The following is an 18,903-nucleotide window of genomic DNA, read 5'->3' as shown; positions in this document are numbered from 1 at the left end:
CTAGATGTGATAGATCTGGCAACTGACTGGTTATGGGGAGTGGGGTAAAGGAGAGTGAGGAGTCAAAATTCACTAGTCACTGCCCTCAAGCTCAGAATCCACCCACAGAGGGATGCCTGCTATAGTTATTAGGTGATCGAGAGGTTTTGTATTGGATGATGGGGACTATCCCAATGATATTAGTTTGGTTGCTGTTGTAGGTGTCCTGGTAGCTTTTAGGTTATAAACTGCCTGAAGAGACTCTTGCACAGGAGCAAGGTAGAGAACTGGGAAATGTTAGGGGATGAAGATAGGTATGATCATGTTAGAGATTTAATTCCTCAATTGGCTAACATGGGGGAGATGGAATATGACTCTTCTTCCACTCTTTGATTCAATGTTTACACCCCATTGGTATTAGGCCAGAGCCCCAAAGTTCCATGCTGGAAACCACTAGATGAGACAGACTTCAAAGATCTTGTCCATTTCTAAGTCCATGCTCCTACAATCTTATGACAATAAATGCAATGAAGTGATTATTTTTTATTATTTTGTTTTTGAGATATGTTTAATATTTTGTGTTATAAAATTATAATAAAATTCTAATTTCATTTGAATAAAATGAGCTAAGAAGATTATTTGCATGGATTATTCTATGGAAAAAAGGTATGACAATTTTTTTTGGTTAAAAAAATGGTAGAGGCAATACAATAAAATCTTTGGAAACTACTATCCTAAGGGGATCTTGCTGCTTAGCCAAGTCTGCCATGTAATTAAGAATCCTGGAATTACACATAAAGAATTATACACAAAAATAAAACTGTTGGCAAAATTAAAATAAGAATGTTCTACTTCTATAATACCAGGTCCTATCAAGATTTCTCAGAGGTTACTTGAGAACTATAATATATTCTTTCTTCAGTATCAAAATGAATGTGTATTGATAAGAATTATGAAAAAGTTAGAGATATGAATGTTTTTTTGCATATCTTTAACGCTGAAGAAATTCAGTACTAAAGTCATTACTAAGTGATCTACAGAATCATCAAAATGACAGAAAGTCACCACCACTGTTTCCCTCTTAAAATCTTCAAGTCAATGAGTATAATATATACTTGGAACCAACATGAAACATACGACTAGATGTCAGAGGAATGGGGCTAGACCTGATGACCTCTGAGATCTCTTTAGCCTCTGAGATTCTAAGATTCTTGTCTTGAATGGGCCATTAGATATGTGATGTTGGCTAAAGTCACTTGACTTTTCTGGACCTTGGCTTTCTTATCTCATAATTCTCATCAATACATACTCATTTTGATACTGAAGAAAGACTGTATCATAGTTCGCAAGTAATCTCTGAGAAATCTTGATAGGATCTAGTATTATAGAACATTCTTGTTTTAATTTTACCAACAGTTTCATTTTTGTGTATAATTCTTTGTATGTAATTCCAGGATTCTTAATTACATGGCAGACTTGGCTAAGCAGCAGGATCCCCTCAGGATAGTAGTTTCCAAAAATGTTACTGTATTGCCTCTACCATTTTTTCTGACCAAACAGTGGACTGGATAAAACACTCTCAAAGGCTTTGCCCTACTTTAATTACTCTAGGAGTTGTTTTACATCCCAGATATATCCTAAAACTTAAGTCCAGTCCTTGCAACCTGGTTACTCAAATGAAAAAGAAAGTACTTCCATGAACAGTGAAATAATCTTTTGTAACATCCCTGTAAAACTCATCAGATTAAGGCTATGGGATTCAGCCATGAATACAATTTGCCATTTATTATAACAATGTTACTATTTGGCTCCTCACCTCCAGTCTCAGCCTTCCCTGGTTTTCCTCACCTTCTGAGAAAAACCTTTTTCAAACCTCCATAATGCTAATGCCTTCCTGCTGTTAATTATCTCCAAATTAACACTGTATATACCTTATTTGTACAAAGTAGTTTGCATGTTTTCTCCCTCATTAGACTGTACGTTTCTTGAGAGCAAGACATGTTTTTTCCCTCTCTTTCTGCACACGTGCCTCGCCTCCCCCACTTCCCTTCCCCTGCTTATTTGCACAGTGCTTGGTACAGGGCAGGAATTTTAATATATGCTTTTTTGATTGACTTAGTGCTGATGCAAAACTCATTCTCTGTCATATTTATAGTAAGCATTAAATTCAGGAGAAGTAAAAGATGATATTTTGGCTTTTTTTTTTTGTTTTGTTAGGCAACTGAGGTTAAGTGACTTGCCCAGGATCACACAGCTAGAACGTGTTGTGTGTCAGACCGGATTTGAATTTAGGTCCTCCCGACTTCAAAGCTGGAGTTCTATCCACTGCGCAACCTAGCTGCCCCAAAAGATGATATTTTGATGAACCTATGTTGACTACTCTTCCTTACATCCTCTGTCTCCTGCAGGATTTAAGGTACAATTCTTTAAGAAGGATAGGGGCCACCTTAACCAATTCACCCCTCAATCTGCATTACTTTAGGGAAATAGAAACTAGTTTGGATTTATCTCTGTAACTGACTCCTAACAACTCTGGGGATTAACATACTAAATGAAGACTCCGCAAACAAGAAGTCAATTGTGGATTAAAGCTGAGGAAGGGGCAAGCCTACAAGCCATTTCCTGAGAATTATTTTATTTTTTAACACAACAGGGAACTGAAATGCAAGGGAAAAAGCCACCAGAATCCTAACAGAAAAAAAATGGAGTTGTAAAACAGCCAAAGGGAATGTGAATTATGTTTTCAGAAAAAGAAAAATCAAAGAGTACAGACACCTTTGAGACTTCTTTGGATTAAGCTGACAAGATATGAATAAAGCATACTCCATGATACTTTTTAAAGGTATATAGAAAATGAAAATTTGGTAAGTATTGCCAGTATTTAATCTACTTCATGAAATCTTATATTTTCTTAGTTTTCTTTTCTTTTTTTAGCTGTTTGATGCTGGTCCAGATTTTCATGAGTAATCTTAGGTGGTTCTCCACATTAAAAACCACATAGCAGTAAGGCTCTATTTTCCCCTGATTTTCATGTGGTTTTAAAATTCTAAATTTTTTTTCATACAAATGAATTTCTACTTTCAATCAACATGAGTTAGATTCCAGACAATGCATGTTTCTACGCTTACTAAGGCTTGTTAAGCAAGCAATGTGGGTAGTGAATGTTTGTTTTAGAGCAGAAGGCATCAGCACCATGCCCATGCATACACACACTAGTCTCCAGGTACTAGCTTAGTGAACTAAGGGACAGGTCAAATCCCAACAGCCATTTGTCACTGTCACCTTTGAGTAAACAGGTTCATAGTCTGGTATACAACTGTCAATTTCTTTAATTGACACTCCTGTTTTCTGAAAGGGAAATTATGCTCAACTCGGCCTTCATCCTTACCCATCATGTCCAATCAACCTAGGGAGGAAGTCTTGATTTCCACAACAACTATGGAATTTGTTTTCTTCTCTCTACTTCTAAGGCCATTCTCTCCCACCCCCCACCCAGTTCAGACTCTCATTGTTTCTTGACTGAACGAATGCAGTAGACTTCTAAGTGATATTCTGTCTTCTACTCTCTTTCTTCTTCAACCCATTCTCTACACGGCTACCAAACTGATATTACTAAAGCACTGGTCTGATCACCATCCTCCCTTGGTCAGGGAGCTTCCCTTGCTCAAGGAGCTTCTGTAGGTCGGTTTGGCACTTGAAACCCTTTAAAATCTGACTCCTACCTATTTAAAGAGATCTATTGAACTTGTTATTCTATGTACATGACATTCTCTATCATTCCTATACCTCTGTGTTATTCATGTATCCTCATGCAGAGAATGTTCGACCCTCTCCTCCCACTGCCCCTTGGAATCCCTAATTCTCTTAGAGGCTTAGCTCCCATGCTGTCTCCTACAAAAGGCCTTTCCTTATTCCCTTAGTAGTTGGTTTTCTTTCAGCTCCTCAAATTCCTTTGAATTTACTTATCTGCTTCTGTGCTCTGTCCCCCTTCCCCCAGAACATAAAATTGGTGAAGGAACAAACCCATCTTGCTTTGTCTTCATATCCCCATCTCTAGCACAGTGCCTTGCTCATAGAGGAGGTTTAAAAATGTTGGTTGAATTGAATGAATCAAAACCCAATCTGCTGCAAAGATTTTTTCCTTCTTTTTTCCCAAAAAGCCTTTCTGATACTTCCATATACTTTTATCTTCCCCTCCTACAAAAATTGCAAGAATGTTACACAAGGTATTTTTATAAGTCATTTGCTAAAGTTGCTCTCCAATATCTTACTATGGTATCAATCAACAAGTATTTATGAAGTGTTTAACATGGTGTGCTAAGCACTGGGGATACAAAAAAAAGGCAGAAGCCAAGTCTCTGCTCTCAAAGAGTTCACACTGTAATGGAATATGGGAGGTAACCCTGGATTCTGGAAGGCCACATCAGTGAAGTATAAGCTCTGGCAGGCCCTATTCCAAGCTGAAAAGGATTTGAGGATAGGTCCAGCAACAGGTTACCTAACCTAATTTTTAGAAGCTTATCATAAGGTTGACTTCAGAGGGTGATCAATTTTTTAATCCCAGGAACACAGAAAAAATATCTGCTAAGTTAGAGTGAGGTTGTCATCTGTATCCATGGAAGAAGTACCCATACCAACATAACTACTGATCTATGAATTAGTGATTTTTACAATGAGTCATACTTCCCTTAGGCTAATTACTTCTGCTTCTGAGCCTTGGTTTCCCCATCTATAAAATGAGAGGAGTGGAATAGAATTCTAAAGTCCCTTCTCCTTCTAAGGTCTATGATTTTAGGAAATGTTGCTAATTAGTAATTTATTTCTTGCACATAATGGAAGATCTGTTCAAAAGGTGATACAAGAAGTGTTAGCATATAATGGTTAGGCTCAAAGGGCATGTGTTTTGGTTATGTTTTCCCATTTCCCCTACCTATTATTGCATAATAATGTATGAGGAAGAGTTAATAACTAAGATGAATTTAAACCCATATTTAAATGTTAAGTCTCTTAATGAAGGCATAGCTTCATTTTTATCTTAGAATTCCTAGTTGCTTAGTATGATGCTTTGTACACTTAATAAAATAGGCACATGTTGATTTCAAGAATACAAACAAAAATGCTGTTGATGTTATATTGCAGAATCTATAAATATATGTGTAGACTATTGTAGGCTGATACCAAACGCCGGTCCAAATTTGTTAAGGTTGAGTTAATGAGGCAGAGAGCAAAAAAGCAAAGAAACCAAATAAAAACTCTCACGAGGACAAATATTGCAGCAGATAGCACAGTTTTCTCTGAGCCCAAGTTAGTAGCAAGAGTAGATTGCCCTGAATCCCATAAAGAGTCTGTCAGGTCCAAAGAGTTATAGCTCGTTCTCAACTTTGGCTCATTCGTGTGTTCATCATGGCCCCAAAGACCTTAGTCAGTCGAGGCAATCAGTAAAATAGCTTGAGTTATACCACAGGGACTACATATCCCTAAAGAATAATACTCTATTATGGTGCTACCTATTTCCTTGTTCCAGGTCACTGTTATATGGTTATGACAAAAAGCACCAGGTGAAATGTGAAACCAGGAGATGTATACTTGCCAAAAGTATGTGCTACTCTGATGCCCCAGTACAGAGTCTAGACTGAGAAGGGATTTCTTACAAATGGTCAGATATTCCAATTTGAGGATGACCTGTGTCGATTGATAATAGAGCCTTTTGGGAGACACCTGTAATCACTTAAAGCAGTTTGGCCTATCCATCTAACAGGAAAGACCAAATAATTAGATGAAGAATGTCTATTGTCAGGGGCAGCAAGGTGGCACAGTGGATAGAGCCCCGGCCCTGGAGTCAGGAAGACCTGAGTTCAAATCGGACACATAACATTTACTAGCTGTGTGACGCAGGGCAAGTCACTTAACCCCAACTGCCTCTCAAAAAAAAAAAGAAAAAGAAAATAATAATGTCTATTGTCAATATTTCAGTATGCATCTGAATGGACACCCAATAGAGCTGATCCAATAGGATGTCTATCTGGAATAGATAATACATATAGACATTCAGCTGGATACAGAGTTAAAAAGAAGAAGGAAAACAGGATGGATTGCTTTCAAGAAATTGCAAAGTACATCTTCTGACTCCATGTCCTATCATAACTGTTGGCCAAAAGATAGGCAGAAGTGATTTTTTTTTTGGAGGCAATTGGGATTAAGTGACTTGCCTGGTGTCACACAGCTACAAAGTGTCTGAGTTAGGATTTGAACTCAGGTCCTCCTGACTCCAAGGACAGTGTTCCATCCACTACGCTACCTAGCTACCCCAGAAGTGATTTTTTCAATATAAACATTTTTATTGATGTTGCTATTCATCAGCAAGATGTAGAATACCACTGCCTGTGGAAGTCAAAATGTGGGCATTACACAGAGGGCAATGGAAAGCCATACTGTAGATGACAGCAATCTGTAACATAACCAAAAGAGAACCCCAAATGAAAGGAGTGAAGGATATTGTCAAAGAATGGCACGGCAGAAAGAGAAAATAGTTAGATTAAGTGGGGCAAGAATGAGGGAGGTGTCAAGCAGAAAGACAGCCAGAGTACTTTCACTGGTAATCTTAAGAAGTCAAGAAAGAATAAGGAAGGCCTCCAGCAAGTTAGGTACCCCACTTATGGTAAATTCTTAGGTGGATGTGGGTAAGAGGTCAACAGGATGGAAAGGCACAGATGGGTTACAATCTGTATCACTGTAAGAACTCCTAAGTGAATGAGACTGCAGATTCATTTGAGATATCATACAGTTTAATCACGTTCTTAGGACTCAGGGCCCAGGGAAATCATTTGATGTATATTACCCAGATATAATAATGAAAATATATAGCAATGCATATGCTGTAGATGCTCTTGAAAAATGAAAATTCATCTTTGTTATTCATTTTGCTTTGTATATACTTTAAAAGTCAAGGGAAATGCTGAAGATATTGGATTTAATAGCTCATTTTTTTTAACTTACTCTTGACTTGAAATAAATACTTGATCTTTTTGTTGTTTTATCACTTCTTCATCTCCACTATCATAGTTTAGGTCCCCTCTCTTCCCCCATGGATTACAGGAAATCCTCAATTTATAAAAATTCCAAAAGTTTGTTTCTAATTTTAGAATTCAGAATGCATTTTTCTCATATAAACATTATTATAATGGTGGTCCAGTTCCCAGCCCAGACCACAAAAGTCTAGTTAACCCTTAATGAAGCTTAACTATAGAATAAATTATGCCATAGAAACTAATTAAGACATTTTAAATAATTAACTCCTATTTTAGTGGCAATGTCATAACCTTTTCCATAACATTTTTTTTAAAAGTTTTTTTTGGGGAAGATTTGTTTAAAGAATAGATGTTTTTGAGAGTTTTTTTCTTGATATCTACAGAAAAGTAACTCTATAATGAGCATATAAATAGATAGAAAGATTTAGGGAAGAGAAAAAGTTTATGTTCAATTTACTTATTTGAATTATGTTTAATAACTAAATAGCAGTGAGGATTGTTGTTTTTTTTTGTTTTTTTGTTTTTGCCTGGTGGATAAGGAAACAAAAGACTTTTGTTTTAGAAATGGTATCACATCTGGCTAAGAGCAAACTGCCATAGAAGTCTGTTTCATTCATTCTGTTAAGGGACATGGGTGAAGAATAAACTTAAAGGTACTATATAAAAATGAGTTATTTATTATTAATAATAATCATTATACAAAATAATGTCTCAAGTCACTAATAAGATATATCAAAACAACTGGTGTTTCACCTCTTTGTAAACCAGCAAAGATGACAAGAGAGAAGGGTCTATATTGAAAGGGTTGGTAAAGACAGACACCTTAACTCATTGATGGTGGAACTGTGAACTGGGTTAATAATTCTGGAAAGATAATTCAGAATTATATCATTATGATTATTATCATCATAGTTAACATTTATATACTGTTTATCTAATTTTGTCCTTACAATAACCCTGGGAGGTGGGTGCTATTATTATTCTCATTTTACAGTTGAGGAAATTGAGGCAGACAGAAGTTAAGTGACTTGTCCAACATAACACAAATAATAATTGTCCAGGGCTGGATTTAAACTCAGGTGTTCATGACTCAAGGACAGCAATCTTACCACTGTACCTAATTCCAGTTACTCGAAGAAAGTGACTAAAATGTTTATTTCCTCTGACACACATATTCTACTGGTAGGCATATATACCCCCAGGAGATAAATGACAAAAAGGTCCTATAAGTCACCAAAATTTTTCTAGCAGTATTTTCTGTAGTAGCAAAGAACTAGAAATAAAGTAGATGCCTGCTCAATTGACAGGAAAATAGATAAACAAGTTGTGATATATGAATTTAATAGAAAATTACTGTGCTATAAAAATATGATGAGAAATGAATGTAGAGAAGTGTAAGAAGATTTCTATGAATTGATACAATATGAAATAAGCAGAACCAGGAAAACACTACTATACAATGACTATAACAATATAAACATAATAAATATTTAATGCTGAGAAATTATAATGATCAAGTTTGGCCCCAAAGAAAAGAGATGGGAAGCTATCTCCCCTCTCCCCTTCTTTCTTCTTTGCAGAGATAGAAAACTATGGGTGTGGAATATTGTATATGACAGACTTTCTCAATATACGAATTAGTTTTCCTGAACTATTTTTTTCCATCTTTTTAACTTTGTTATAAGGGTTTGCTCTCTGGAAGGAGTAGGAGTAGGGGTGTTTTTGGGAAACATAGGCAATGTAAAAACAAATAATATGAATAAAAATTAATTTTAAAAACATTATGGAAGCAAACATTTTACCCCAAAACAACCAATCTAGGGCTAGTCACAGATTTTTCTTTTTTGGCTTTCAAAGCAATATCTTTTAGAAATACCAATATGATGCTAAATATCAAGGTGACAGTGAAATAAATCTAAATACCTTTTTTCTTAATTCTTTGTGTTGCTTTGAAGTGTTTTTTAAAGTAGGTTTTAAACAATTGTTATTTGGCAACAAATTTCAGAACGGAAAGAGCTTCTATGATACTCTTTGAATCTTCAGTTTCATTTGCATTTTAAGTCCAAGCAGACTTTTGTTCTTAATCTTACAGCCTCATCTTCATCACCCAATTAGAGCCACAAAGCATGGATGAGATAGTAGGTGTAAATGAGTAGGAAGGAACCCATGGAGAGTAGGAGGCTTAATGGGGAATGTAGAGATAAGGAGTCTAGACTATCTGCAATTGGTTGATAATGGGAAACACCAGATAAATAAAGAACTTCCCAAAGCCAACAGTTATGTCAGCTTAAAATATACATGAAATTTGGGATGAAGTGTGGGGGTGGATACTGGGAGTCTCTTAAATTACTTCAATCTAATTATGTACTACCCTAAGTGACATATGAGGAGTCAGTCACTCCTATCACAGCTGCAAAGGCAGAGAAAAAAACATTTTCTAGGGGCTCAAAGGATGCTACAAATAGGAGGAAAGAAATAAAAAGATCAAACCCGGGAGAGCTAGATTAGATGACCTCTAAGGTTCCTACCAGCTTTAAATCTACGATCCTTTGATCCATGTCCCTATAAGAACTTATCATTTCAAGCAAGAATGGACGTGAGAAATATGGACAAATCAATAACATTTTTCTTTTATCTTTCATTTCAAACTTGAGGATTTTTATACATTGACTAAAACCTCTCATCCCAAACTTCATTTAAGATTTTTTTTCCCATGGAGTATTTATTTACCATATATTTGCACAATACAGGAAAGCAAAAGACCTTAAACAAAAGGAATTCTCTTAAAGAAGTAAAGCCAAGTTAATTTCCAGGGCTTTATTTATTTATTTTTAAAGTAACATGCAGCATTTTTAAATGATAAATCCTATTCTTCTATTTACAAAGAAATTTCTATTTAGATAGAATTGCCATATCCTGGCACTCACCTCACCAGAGAATCATCAAGCTTCAGTTAAGATAGGGGAAACATTAGCCAATGATCAAACACATGATTTTATATACCCTTATCAGGAGACAAAGAACAGTTGGATCATATCACATAATATCACAGCTGTTTTTGCAAATGTTTTATTTATTATCTGCACCTACCATTTTCAGGAAAACCATTCAAAGCCATAAAATAATAGATGCCCTAATTACTAAGGCTAAGAAAATTATTAGTTGGCTGCCAAAAAGATAAGCAAATCTTCTACTCCATGGTCATATAAATTTACAGAACACTATACTTGGACTCAGGGAGAACTGTGTTGAAATGTGATGTTAGCAAATAATGAACCTTTCTGCACCTCAGTTTTTCATTTGTAAAATGGACTGATATGAAGATCAAGTAAAATAACATTTGTAGAATGTTTTGTGAACCTTAGGACAGCTAGATGGTGCAGTAGATAGAGTGCTGGGCCTAGAGTCAGGAAGACCCGAGTTCAAATCAGACCTCAAATACACACTAGCCATGTGACCCTGGGCAAGTCACTTAACCTTGTCTGCCTCAGTTTCCTCATCTGTAAAATGAGCTGGAGAAGAACATGGCAAACCAGTATCTTTGACAAGAAAAGCCCAAATGGTGTCACAAAGAGTTAGATGTGACTGAAAAAGGACTGACAGACTTGGGAACCTTAAAGCATGCTAAAAAACCTGAGTCATTATTACTAATGTTGACTGCTGGCCTAGAACCAGGCAGACCAGAGTTCAAATCTGGCCTTAGGTACTTAATAGCTATGTGACCCTGGGCAAATTACTTAACTGCTATATACCTCAGTTTCCTCATCTGTATAATGGGGATATTAATAGCACCTACCTCTTAGGGTTATTGTGAGAATCAAATGAGATAATAATTATAAAATGCTTAGTTCAGTGCCTGCTGGCACACAGTAAGAGCTATATTAAGTGTTAGCTATTTTTTTTTATTATTATTGTTAAAAACTCTAATAAGATTTAACTTTGTTCCCACTGCTACCACCTCTCTAAAATGAATTGCTTGTTTTCCTCTTTTTTTTTCCCCTCAGGAGAAGGAACTCTTGGATTGATTTCTGTCACTGTTTTCAGAAGCAATGGCAGACATTTTCAAGATTCATTTACTTCAGCTTTAGTATAGGTATGAAAGCAGGGGATCTCTTTTTCTAATCAAGAGTGCCCGGGCAAGGATGTGCATACCCCACTACTGCCACAAAACTGCATTTTTTTCATAGGGCATCTGTACTCATAAATGAGGGGCCTTCATAGGAGCAGGAACTCCAACTTGATTTTGTCTGGTTATCAGAACTGTCGCTTTGCTTAGCTTCAAAAAAAGTTGGCTTTGGGGAGTTATTAGTTATTGTCAATGATTTCAGAATTGACAGAGTTTGCCTCCAAAAGTATTTAGTAACTAAGCGGGAAGATTTGCTTTGCCACAGAAATTGACTAATGAATGGACCCCAGGCCCATACTTTTACAGTCTTTGATCTTCGATGAGCTTACCATTCTATCAGCATCCTAGAATCAGTCTGACAACAAAATCTGAGCTCATTTAGATAGATTTAAGTAAACTTGTTGACCACACATACATACACACACTCAGGACATTTAACCAGAAACAGTGACTGCACAGAAAAATGGCAAGGTCAATGACAAAAATGGATATAGACACCAGATTCTGTTCATTCAAAGAGAGCATGAAAGCAAAGACCTGGACTGACACAAGCTTTATTATGGCCACAAAGTGGTGCCACATGCAGGTGTGAGCCTTTGCCACTTAATGTTCAGGGCTCACCTGGCTCCAGCCACCTTTAGGAGCTAGAAGGCATGAACCAGATGTACCTACATATTGGTCTGGGAATAGAAGTGGATGAATTATTTTCTCCTCCTCTCTCTATGCAGGTGATGAAGTTAAGGGGATAGCACAGGCACCAGGGAAAAAGGTCTGTCCCCAAATCTATTAGCTGAATGCTTAGAATGGTCCTTAATAGCAGTTTTGGGTAAGAAGTCTTCTCCAAAAATGACGGTGATGCACAGATTGCTGATTCCTATAGGCATCTGGATTTTAGCACAGGGGCACATTATGACTCCAAAACAAGTTACTTATGCCCCACATTATCTCAATGTATTAGAATGACATCTTTTCTACAAATATTTGCATATCAACAAGTTATTTCACTGAGATTAATTTAAATCTACAAATATCCCCCCTTCTCCATGATTTAAATCACTCTCTAGCTATTAACCCCTCTGCCAAAGGCTCATCTCTTCACAGAAGATCATGTCTCCAACCTTACCTCAATAATATAAAGCACCACATTCTTGTAGAAGCAATATAAGATGCATTTGGTCACTCGATTGTAACTCCAGGCTCCATGTACCAGTAGAAGTTTCTCCAAGTAGGCAAACTGTGAGAGAGAGAGAGAGAGAGAGAGAGAGAGAGAGAGAGAGAGAGAGAGAGAGAAGTAACAGTCAATTCAAGAAGCTAAGAGCTCACCATTTCATAATATAAATCATTCAGTGGCAGTTTGAAAAATCTCAGGCCTCTCACTGCTAGGTCCGAGGTTTTCCTTTTGTGAAGAAGGCTCAAAGGTCGATATATTAGGCCTGAAACTACAAGATTAGCAAATTGCAATTCACTTTGGGATGGGGGAGGGGTGCAGCGTCCAACCCAGGGGACACTAATTTGCCCTGTTAAACTAAAATTATTACTTAATCTCCATTTTATGAAAGCACTTAGGCATTTAATGTCTTTGCCTTAAAGCCACTACAGGCTGCTTGGGATATCATTTGCATAGTTTAAATCACAGGGTTTGGGGACCTTCATCATTGGAAGAGGGATTAAGTCCTTAGCCTTTAATGAAAAGGGCATTTTAGAGGGAATGGAAAGTTCCAGTTCAACCACTAACTTTCTGTACAACTGGGGACAAATGAAAACAATTTTGCCTTAGTTTTCCTACCCAGAGAAACGGAGATTCCTCCATCTCCTAGAACTAAGCCTTTGGGAAAAAACACCAAAAAGGCCAAATGCCAATAAATAAACAAACAAATGAATGAATGAATGAATGAATAAATTAAAAATAAATAAATGATTATCCCCAACATCCACTTTCTGCACTTTAACATGAAGCCAGAGGTCTAGCCAATTAGGGAAGTGATGTGGATTAACTAATTTACAATAAGGTGACAGGGTGACAGTGACAATCCAGTTATCTTTGTCAGGGGCACTAGCGCTTTGAAAGAGGCCTGTAGGGAAAGGGTAGCGTTTAACACAAAAGAATAAAATCTCACTTTGGCACAGGGGCCTAGACTGCTCCCACATGGACAAATGACCTATTCCTGACTGTCAGGCTTGCTCCCTTCCTTTCTATTGCATGGAAAAACTTTAAGGGTGAGCATTGGTGTGGAGCAAAATTATCACTTTGAGGTTCTTAGGCTCTTAGAGTGTTCTAGCATGAATACATTAAGGCTAACTAACCTCATTCTCCCTATCACAGTTTTGGAATATTAAATATACTTTACACAGGGTCCTCCAATTCCCCTTTTAGTTTCCTTGAAATAAAACCTTAATCCCCCTATTTCTGGGCTGAAGGTCAAGAGGACTCTGTCCCAACCAATTGCTGCAGGCAGGACAGGAGCACAGTACAGTTCAAATCCCCATTGTGTACCCAGAAGTGGCAATCAGGCTATATTTGACAGTCTATGAATATTAACAAATTCATTGGATACTGTGAACCCCCTTTTATTAGTTTGGGCTTACTGCTAAAGTGCAATTGATTTTATTTAAACTAAAAAGAAGTTCTGGACTCAAAACAATACAAGTAAGAGGAGGAAGTATGTGGTCTACAATGTGCTCCCCAAGGATAACAGGCAGGGAGAGGTGCTTCTGTCTAGTGTGAGACCATATTCTCACATGCTATTGCCAGATCTCTGTGTAACGCACAGCACCTTAGTATCTCAGTCTAAAACAGAAAGTTTTGATGCAGAAATGCCATGAATAGGCACATATGGAAAAATAAAACTCTCCATAAAGGCTCATTAAGGATTCCAGAGGAGAATAGGGAATCATAAAATAACTAACTAAAACAAATATAAAGGAAGTTTGCATTTGACCCAGACCCCTGACATTAAACATCAATGAGCACACAGAACATCTGCTTGAGTCATCTCTAATGTCACAATTTTTAGCTTTGCAATGATTTACCTTCAGGGAAAAAACCTCTATCAAAATTCTACTTTTCTTGAGGTGCTTTGAAAACATTAAGAAAGTAGGGAGTCAAAGAGATCAAAGTAAAGGGCAAAGGACCTATTTGTATAAAAATATTTATAGCAGCTCTTCTTGTGGTGGCAAAGAACTGAAAATTGAGGAGATGCCCATCAACTGGGGAATTGGCTGAAAAAGTTGTGGTACGTGATTGTGATGGAAAACTCTTCTGCTATAAGAAATGAGGAGCAGGATGCTTTCAGTAAAACCAGGAAAGACTTATCTGAACTCATGAGAAGGGAAATGTCAGAACCAAGAGAACATTTTACATAGTAACAGTAACACTGTAATGCTGACCAACTAGGAAAGGCTTAGCTACTCTAATCAAGACAATTACTCAAGACAATTCCAAAGGACCCATGATGAAAAATGCTATGAACCTCCAGAGAAAGAACTGATGAACTCTGAATGCAGACTGAAGCATACTTTTTCAAAAAAATACTATTTTTGTTTTATTTTGTTTGCTTTTTTCTTTTGCAATATGGCTAATATGAAAATGTTTTGCATAACTTCAAAAAAAAGGTAGAGGGATGACTCTCTCTAGAGAGAAACATGAAGGCATAGGCTAGGGGTACAATACCACCCTCATTTATTTAGTAATAAAGACAACAAGCAAAGTTGTGTGCCACTGGAAGGGAAGCTAGAAAGCAAAGAGGAGCTATCACTCCAGGGGTGGTAGCAGTGGTCAAAGTGTAGATTCAGAAAGGTTAGAAAAGGCAGTATATCTACCTTTTACAGAACAACACAGATATACTGGGGGATAAAGACAAAGTCAGCCCTTGGCAAAACTGCAAAGTAGACAAAGGTTGTCGTCAGGTCTTTCCATCACTTCCTTTCCTGTATGGAAGCAGTGTATGTACTCTTTAAATTCCCATTACTTATAGTTGCTCTTAGGAAAGACGTTTAAAACTCATTCACATCAAGATATTAATGACCAATGAGGCAATTATCCACCCATTACTTAAGAATGTCTAAGAAAGTAGATTCAGTGACCTTCTTTCAGGAAATGAAATCCTACTGGACTTTTGAGCAGTTCTTACTTCAGACTAAAATACTGAGTGGAAGGTAGAGGGGTGTAGTGAGCAGTGTTCTGAAATAGTGCCTTTTGATTTTCTTGCTCTAGTTGCAGCCAACTGTTTCTAATTAAAAGGCAAGTGGCCTCTTCTGCAGACTCTCCCTTTCTCCATCTCAGCTTAATGTCAGCACTAGCCTTATAAGTGGGCATATTCGTTCTGTCCTCAAGTCTTAGGTCTCCTCCTACTCTTCTACCTTGCTTGATAGAGTAGAAAAAATGCAAACCAGGAGTTTTAGGACCTTATTTCAAATTGTGGCTCTATTACTTCTATCTGTGTCCTTGGCCAAACCATCTAGCTTCTTTGGGCCTCAGTTACCTCTTTAGTACAGTGAGGGGGTTGGACTAGATGATTTCTAAGGTTCCTTTCAGTTCTAAATTTGTGATCCTATGAAATTCTACTGTCTTCTATTATAGATTAATTCCTTTGATCCACTTTTAAAATATAAAAGATCCCTGCAAAAGGTAATACTTTTAGCCTCATTGGTCATTAATATCTTGATGTGAATGAGATTCCCTTTCAGCCCTACAATTCTATAACTCAAATATTTAATAACTCCAAGGTCCATAACATTTAGTCTCTGATATATTCTAGGAAAGCAAGACTTCCAAACAGTTTTTTTTTTTTGCTAACCTAGGAAAGGTTGCATGTCATAGGGTATATGTAACATAGCTGTTGCCCTGTCCATGCACATAACTGTTATTCTCTAGGATGGTTCCTATACTCTGCCCTCAGGCAGACCACCTAATGCTTCTGGGCCCAAGTTTCAGGTCTGCACAATCAGAGTATTAATTCAGGGAATTTTATCTTCATTAAAGAGGAAAACATTTCCTACGTTGTTCAAGACCATAAGGATTTCCTTAGGTGTAGTTAAAGAAGCACAAAACTATGTGAGACCTCAAGACATCACCTAATCTCAGGGTAAATGAATATCTAAACCAGGGGTGCCATAGGACTGCTTCTGACTCTTCCCTTTAAGAATGAAAAGCGGCAGGGAAGACTGACTTTATTAAACATATTGATGCTGATTAAAAGTATTATGTCTTTTGAAAGATTTTCATCACTACAAAATGAAGGTACTATTGAACATTTACATACAGCTTATTATATGCCAGGCCCTATACTAAGCTCTTTACAAGTACTATCTCATTTGATATTCATAACAACCCTGAGAAGTAGGCACTATTATTATCCCTGTTTTACAGGTGGGGAAACTGAGGCAAAGGCTAAGTGACTTGAACAGGGTCCACAGCTAGTAAGTGTGTGAGGCTGGATTTGAATTCAGGGCTTCCTGATGCCAGGTCTGGTACTCTGTGAACTGTGGTGCCACCTAGCTGCCTAATCAACTAACAATAGAAGAAAAAAGTATTTCTTTACAGCAATGTATTACATTGTCTACCTCTAGGATAAAACAGAAGCTCCAACCTACTTTTCCACCTTCATTACATATTATATTACTTATCCTTACTCACTTCTTGGTTGGGCCAACGTGGCCTCCTTAATGTTCTTTCTGCACAACCCCATATTTTCTACCTTTGTCCCTTTATGCTGGGATATTCTTCATGTCTGGGGTGCATATATATTTCTGCCTCTTAAAATCTTTAGATTTCTTTGGGACTCTTCTCTAGCACAACCTTCTTCTTCTTGAGGCCTTTCCTGATTCCCATCAGGTGCTAGGGCCTTTTCTCCCCTAGTTGCTTTGGGGATATGTTATGGAAAGATCTGTATATAAATGTGTTGTCTATCTCCCTATAAGTTCCTTGAAGGCAAGGATGTTGTCTTTATATTCCAGTGCCTGGCACATAAGAGGTACTTAATGAAATGCTTGTTGATGATAGGTGATTTAAAATATGGTCTAAACTATCAGGAGTAATGGTTGATTCTTTTTGTCTCTTGGATACCACCAAGTAAGAGATCAAAGCATTTCTTTCTAGTACGACTTGGTATTGACCACATTAAATATGTTGGATATTTTCAGTACAGAGCTTTTGGTTTAGAGACGAATACACAGGATGGTCTTGGCTTGTGTGTATGATTATAAATGTTACTGCTGAACATGGAATCATTAAAATCCAAATGAAATAGATGATACCAGGGAAAATAACTCATGGAAGCAGCAGCTAAACTAAAAGTTGTCCCTGGTTACTTGTATTGAAAACAATGAAATGACCATATTAAACTATCCTTGAATGACTGAGAAGAAACAGTTACAACAGGGGATGGTGGCCTGGGGGTGTGGAACAAACAAACCAAAAAGTACCACATAGTTAACTAGGAGATTATGGCTATTACGGATACAAAAGTTCTTTACCAAGAGACACTAGCTAAACTAAACTGCAAATGTGGGTGGAAGAAGGATTATTATTAGCAAGGCTGTAGACTTAGCTGTCATGAATGGCGCCTCTCCCTGATGACAGAACAATGTGGGCAAGACCCACAGCTGGCCGAGAGAAACTTAAGCTGTAGGAAAGGGTGCTTCAAACTATGTTAAGATCAAAACCAAAGAGAAACCCAGATACTCTGGTGGTATTGTTTTTAGATGGCAAGCCTCAAAAGAAGCAGTAGAAATTCTACAGGGTGCAACCAAGGGCATCTGCACAGCTGACACCTCTGTCAACAGGCCACAGCAGCTGCTCCGTTACGCTTCTGACCTGTGCGATGGCGTAATCGGAGGAGTTTGTTGCCTGCATGCCCTCGTTCCCACTGATCCCTACGCCAACATGAGCAGTCTGGATCATCCCCACGTCATTGGCACCGTCCCCGATGGCAAGGGTGATGGCTTTCACATGCTTCTTAACCATGTCAACAACTTCAGACTTCTGCAAGGGAGATACTCTGTAAAGGAAGATAGAAAGAAAATTCCGGTCAGCCCTCAGCATACTACTGCATTCATTTTTCCAAAAGAGACAGCTGTAATCTATATTTAGCTGCATGAAGAGGGCAGTTATTGGAAAGTTTCCTAATTTGATACTTAAACTTTAGTGCCTATGCCAAAAGAGGCTTTTAAAAAAACACCAGTAGCTTGTGGCTTTCAAGTGTTCTCTAACTTCAACAGAGGCTGATTTGTAATCATACTTCCCAGGTGCCTGGGTGAACACCTAGATTATGAAGGTAGTTAGAATACAGCCAGTTGCAAAGGTCATAGGGGAATGCCTTTCCAATAATCAGAAGACCAGCACTGACAACACTTTTGAAAGTTGTGGGTCTTGAACACATTCCTTATACAAGGGAGAGAAGTATATGTGCTCCCCATTACAGAAGGAAGACAGAGCTGGCAGACCAAGGGGAAGTGGGAGAGGCCCAGAGAAAAGGGAAAGGGGAAAGGGAAAAGGGGAAGCCTCTTCACCTTGTTTTCAAAAGGAGATTGGGTTTTAAAGGAGCCAGGATAGATTTAAGGATGAGGGAGCACAAGATCTGCTCCTGCAGAAATGCAGCTTAAAGGATGAATATTATTAACAGCCCCTATACATCCAAGTTTTCTACTTGGTTTACTGAAGTACAAAACATTTCCACATAACCCAGGAAGCTGACACCACATTTTGGTCAAGTTACTGGTATCCTTGGCTCCAACTAGTTTTCAACTGTACATGTGTCTGTCCTTAGATGT

The 18,903-nt window shown here is 37.6% G+C and overlaps 1 protein-coding gene across 1 annotated transcript in view; it reads right to left on the bottom strand.

The window, feature by feature from the left end:
- Window positions 1-18,903, bottom strand: part of ATP8A2 (ATPase phospholipid transporting 8A2) — a 741,784-nt gene that overhangs the window by 235,383 nt on the left and 487,498 nt on the right. The window contains exons 26-27 of the mRNA XM_027877570.1: window positions 17,948-18,131; window positions 12,257-12,367 (exon numbers count right to left, since the gene is read on the bottom strand). Coding sequence (XP_027733371.1) covers window positions 12,257-12,367; window positions 17,948-18,131 — 295 coding nt within the window. The remainder of the gene's footprint in view (window positions 1-12,256; window positions 12,368-17,947; window positions 18,132-18,903) is intronic.

This window comes from Vombatus ursinus, unplaced genomic scaffold (assembly GCF_900497805.2).
Source record: "Vombatus ursinus unplaced genomic scaffold, bare-nosed wombat genome assembly UNPS02014813.1, whole genome shotgun sequence".
In the NCBI taxonomy this organism is placed as follows: Eukaryota; Metazoa; Chordata; class Mammalia; order Diprotodontia; family Vombatidae; genus Vombatus; species Vombatus ursinus.
The sequence above is the reverse complement of the archived record's forward strand: the minus strand, read 5'-3'. Positions and strand labels throughout refer to the sequence as shown.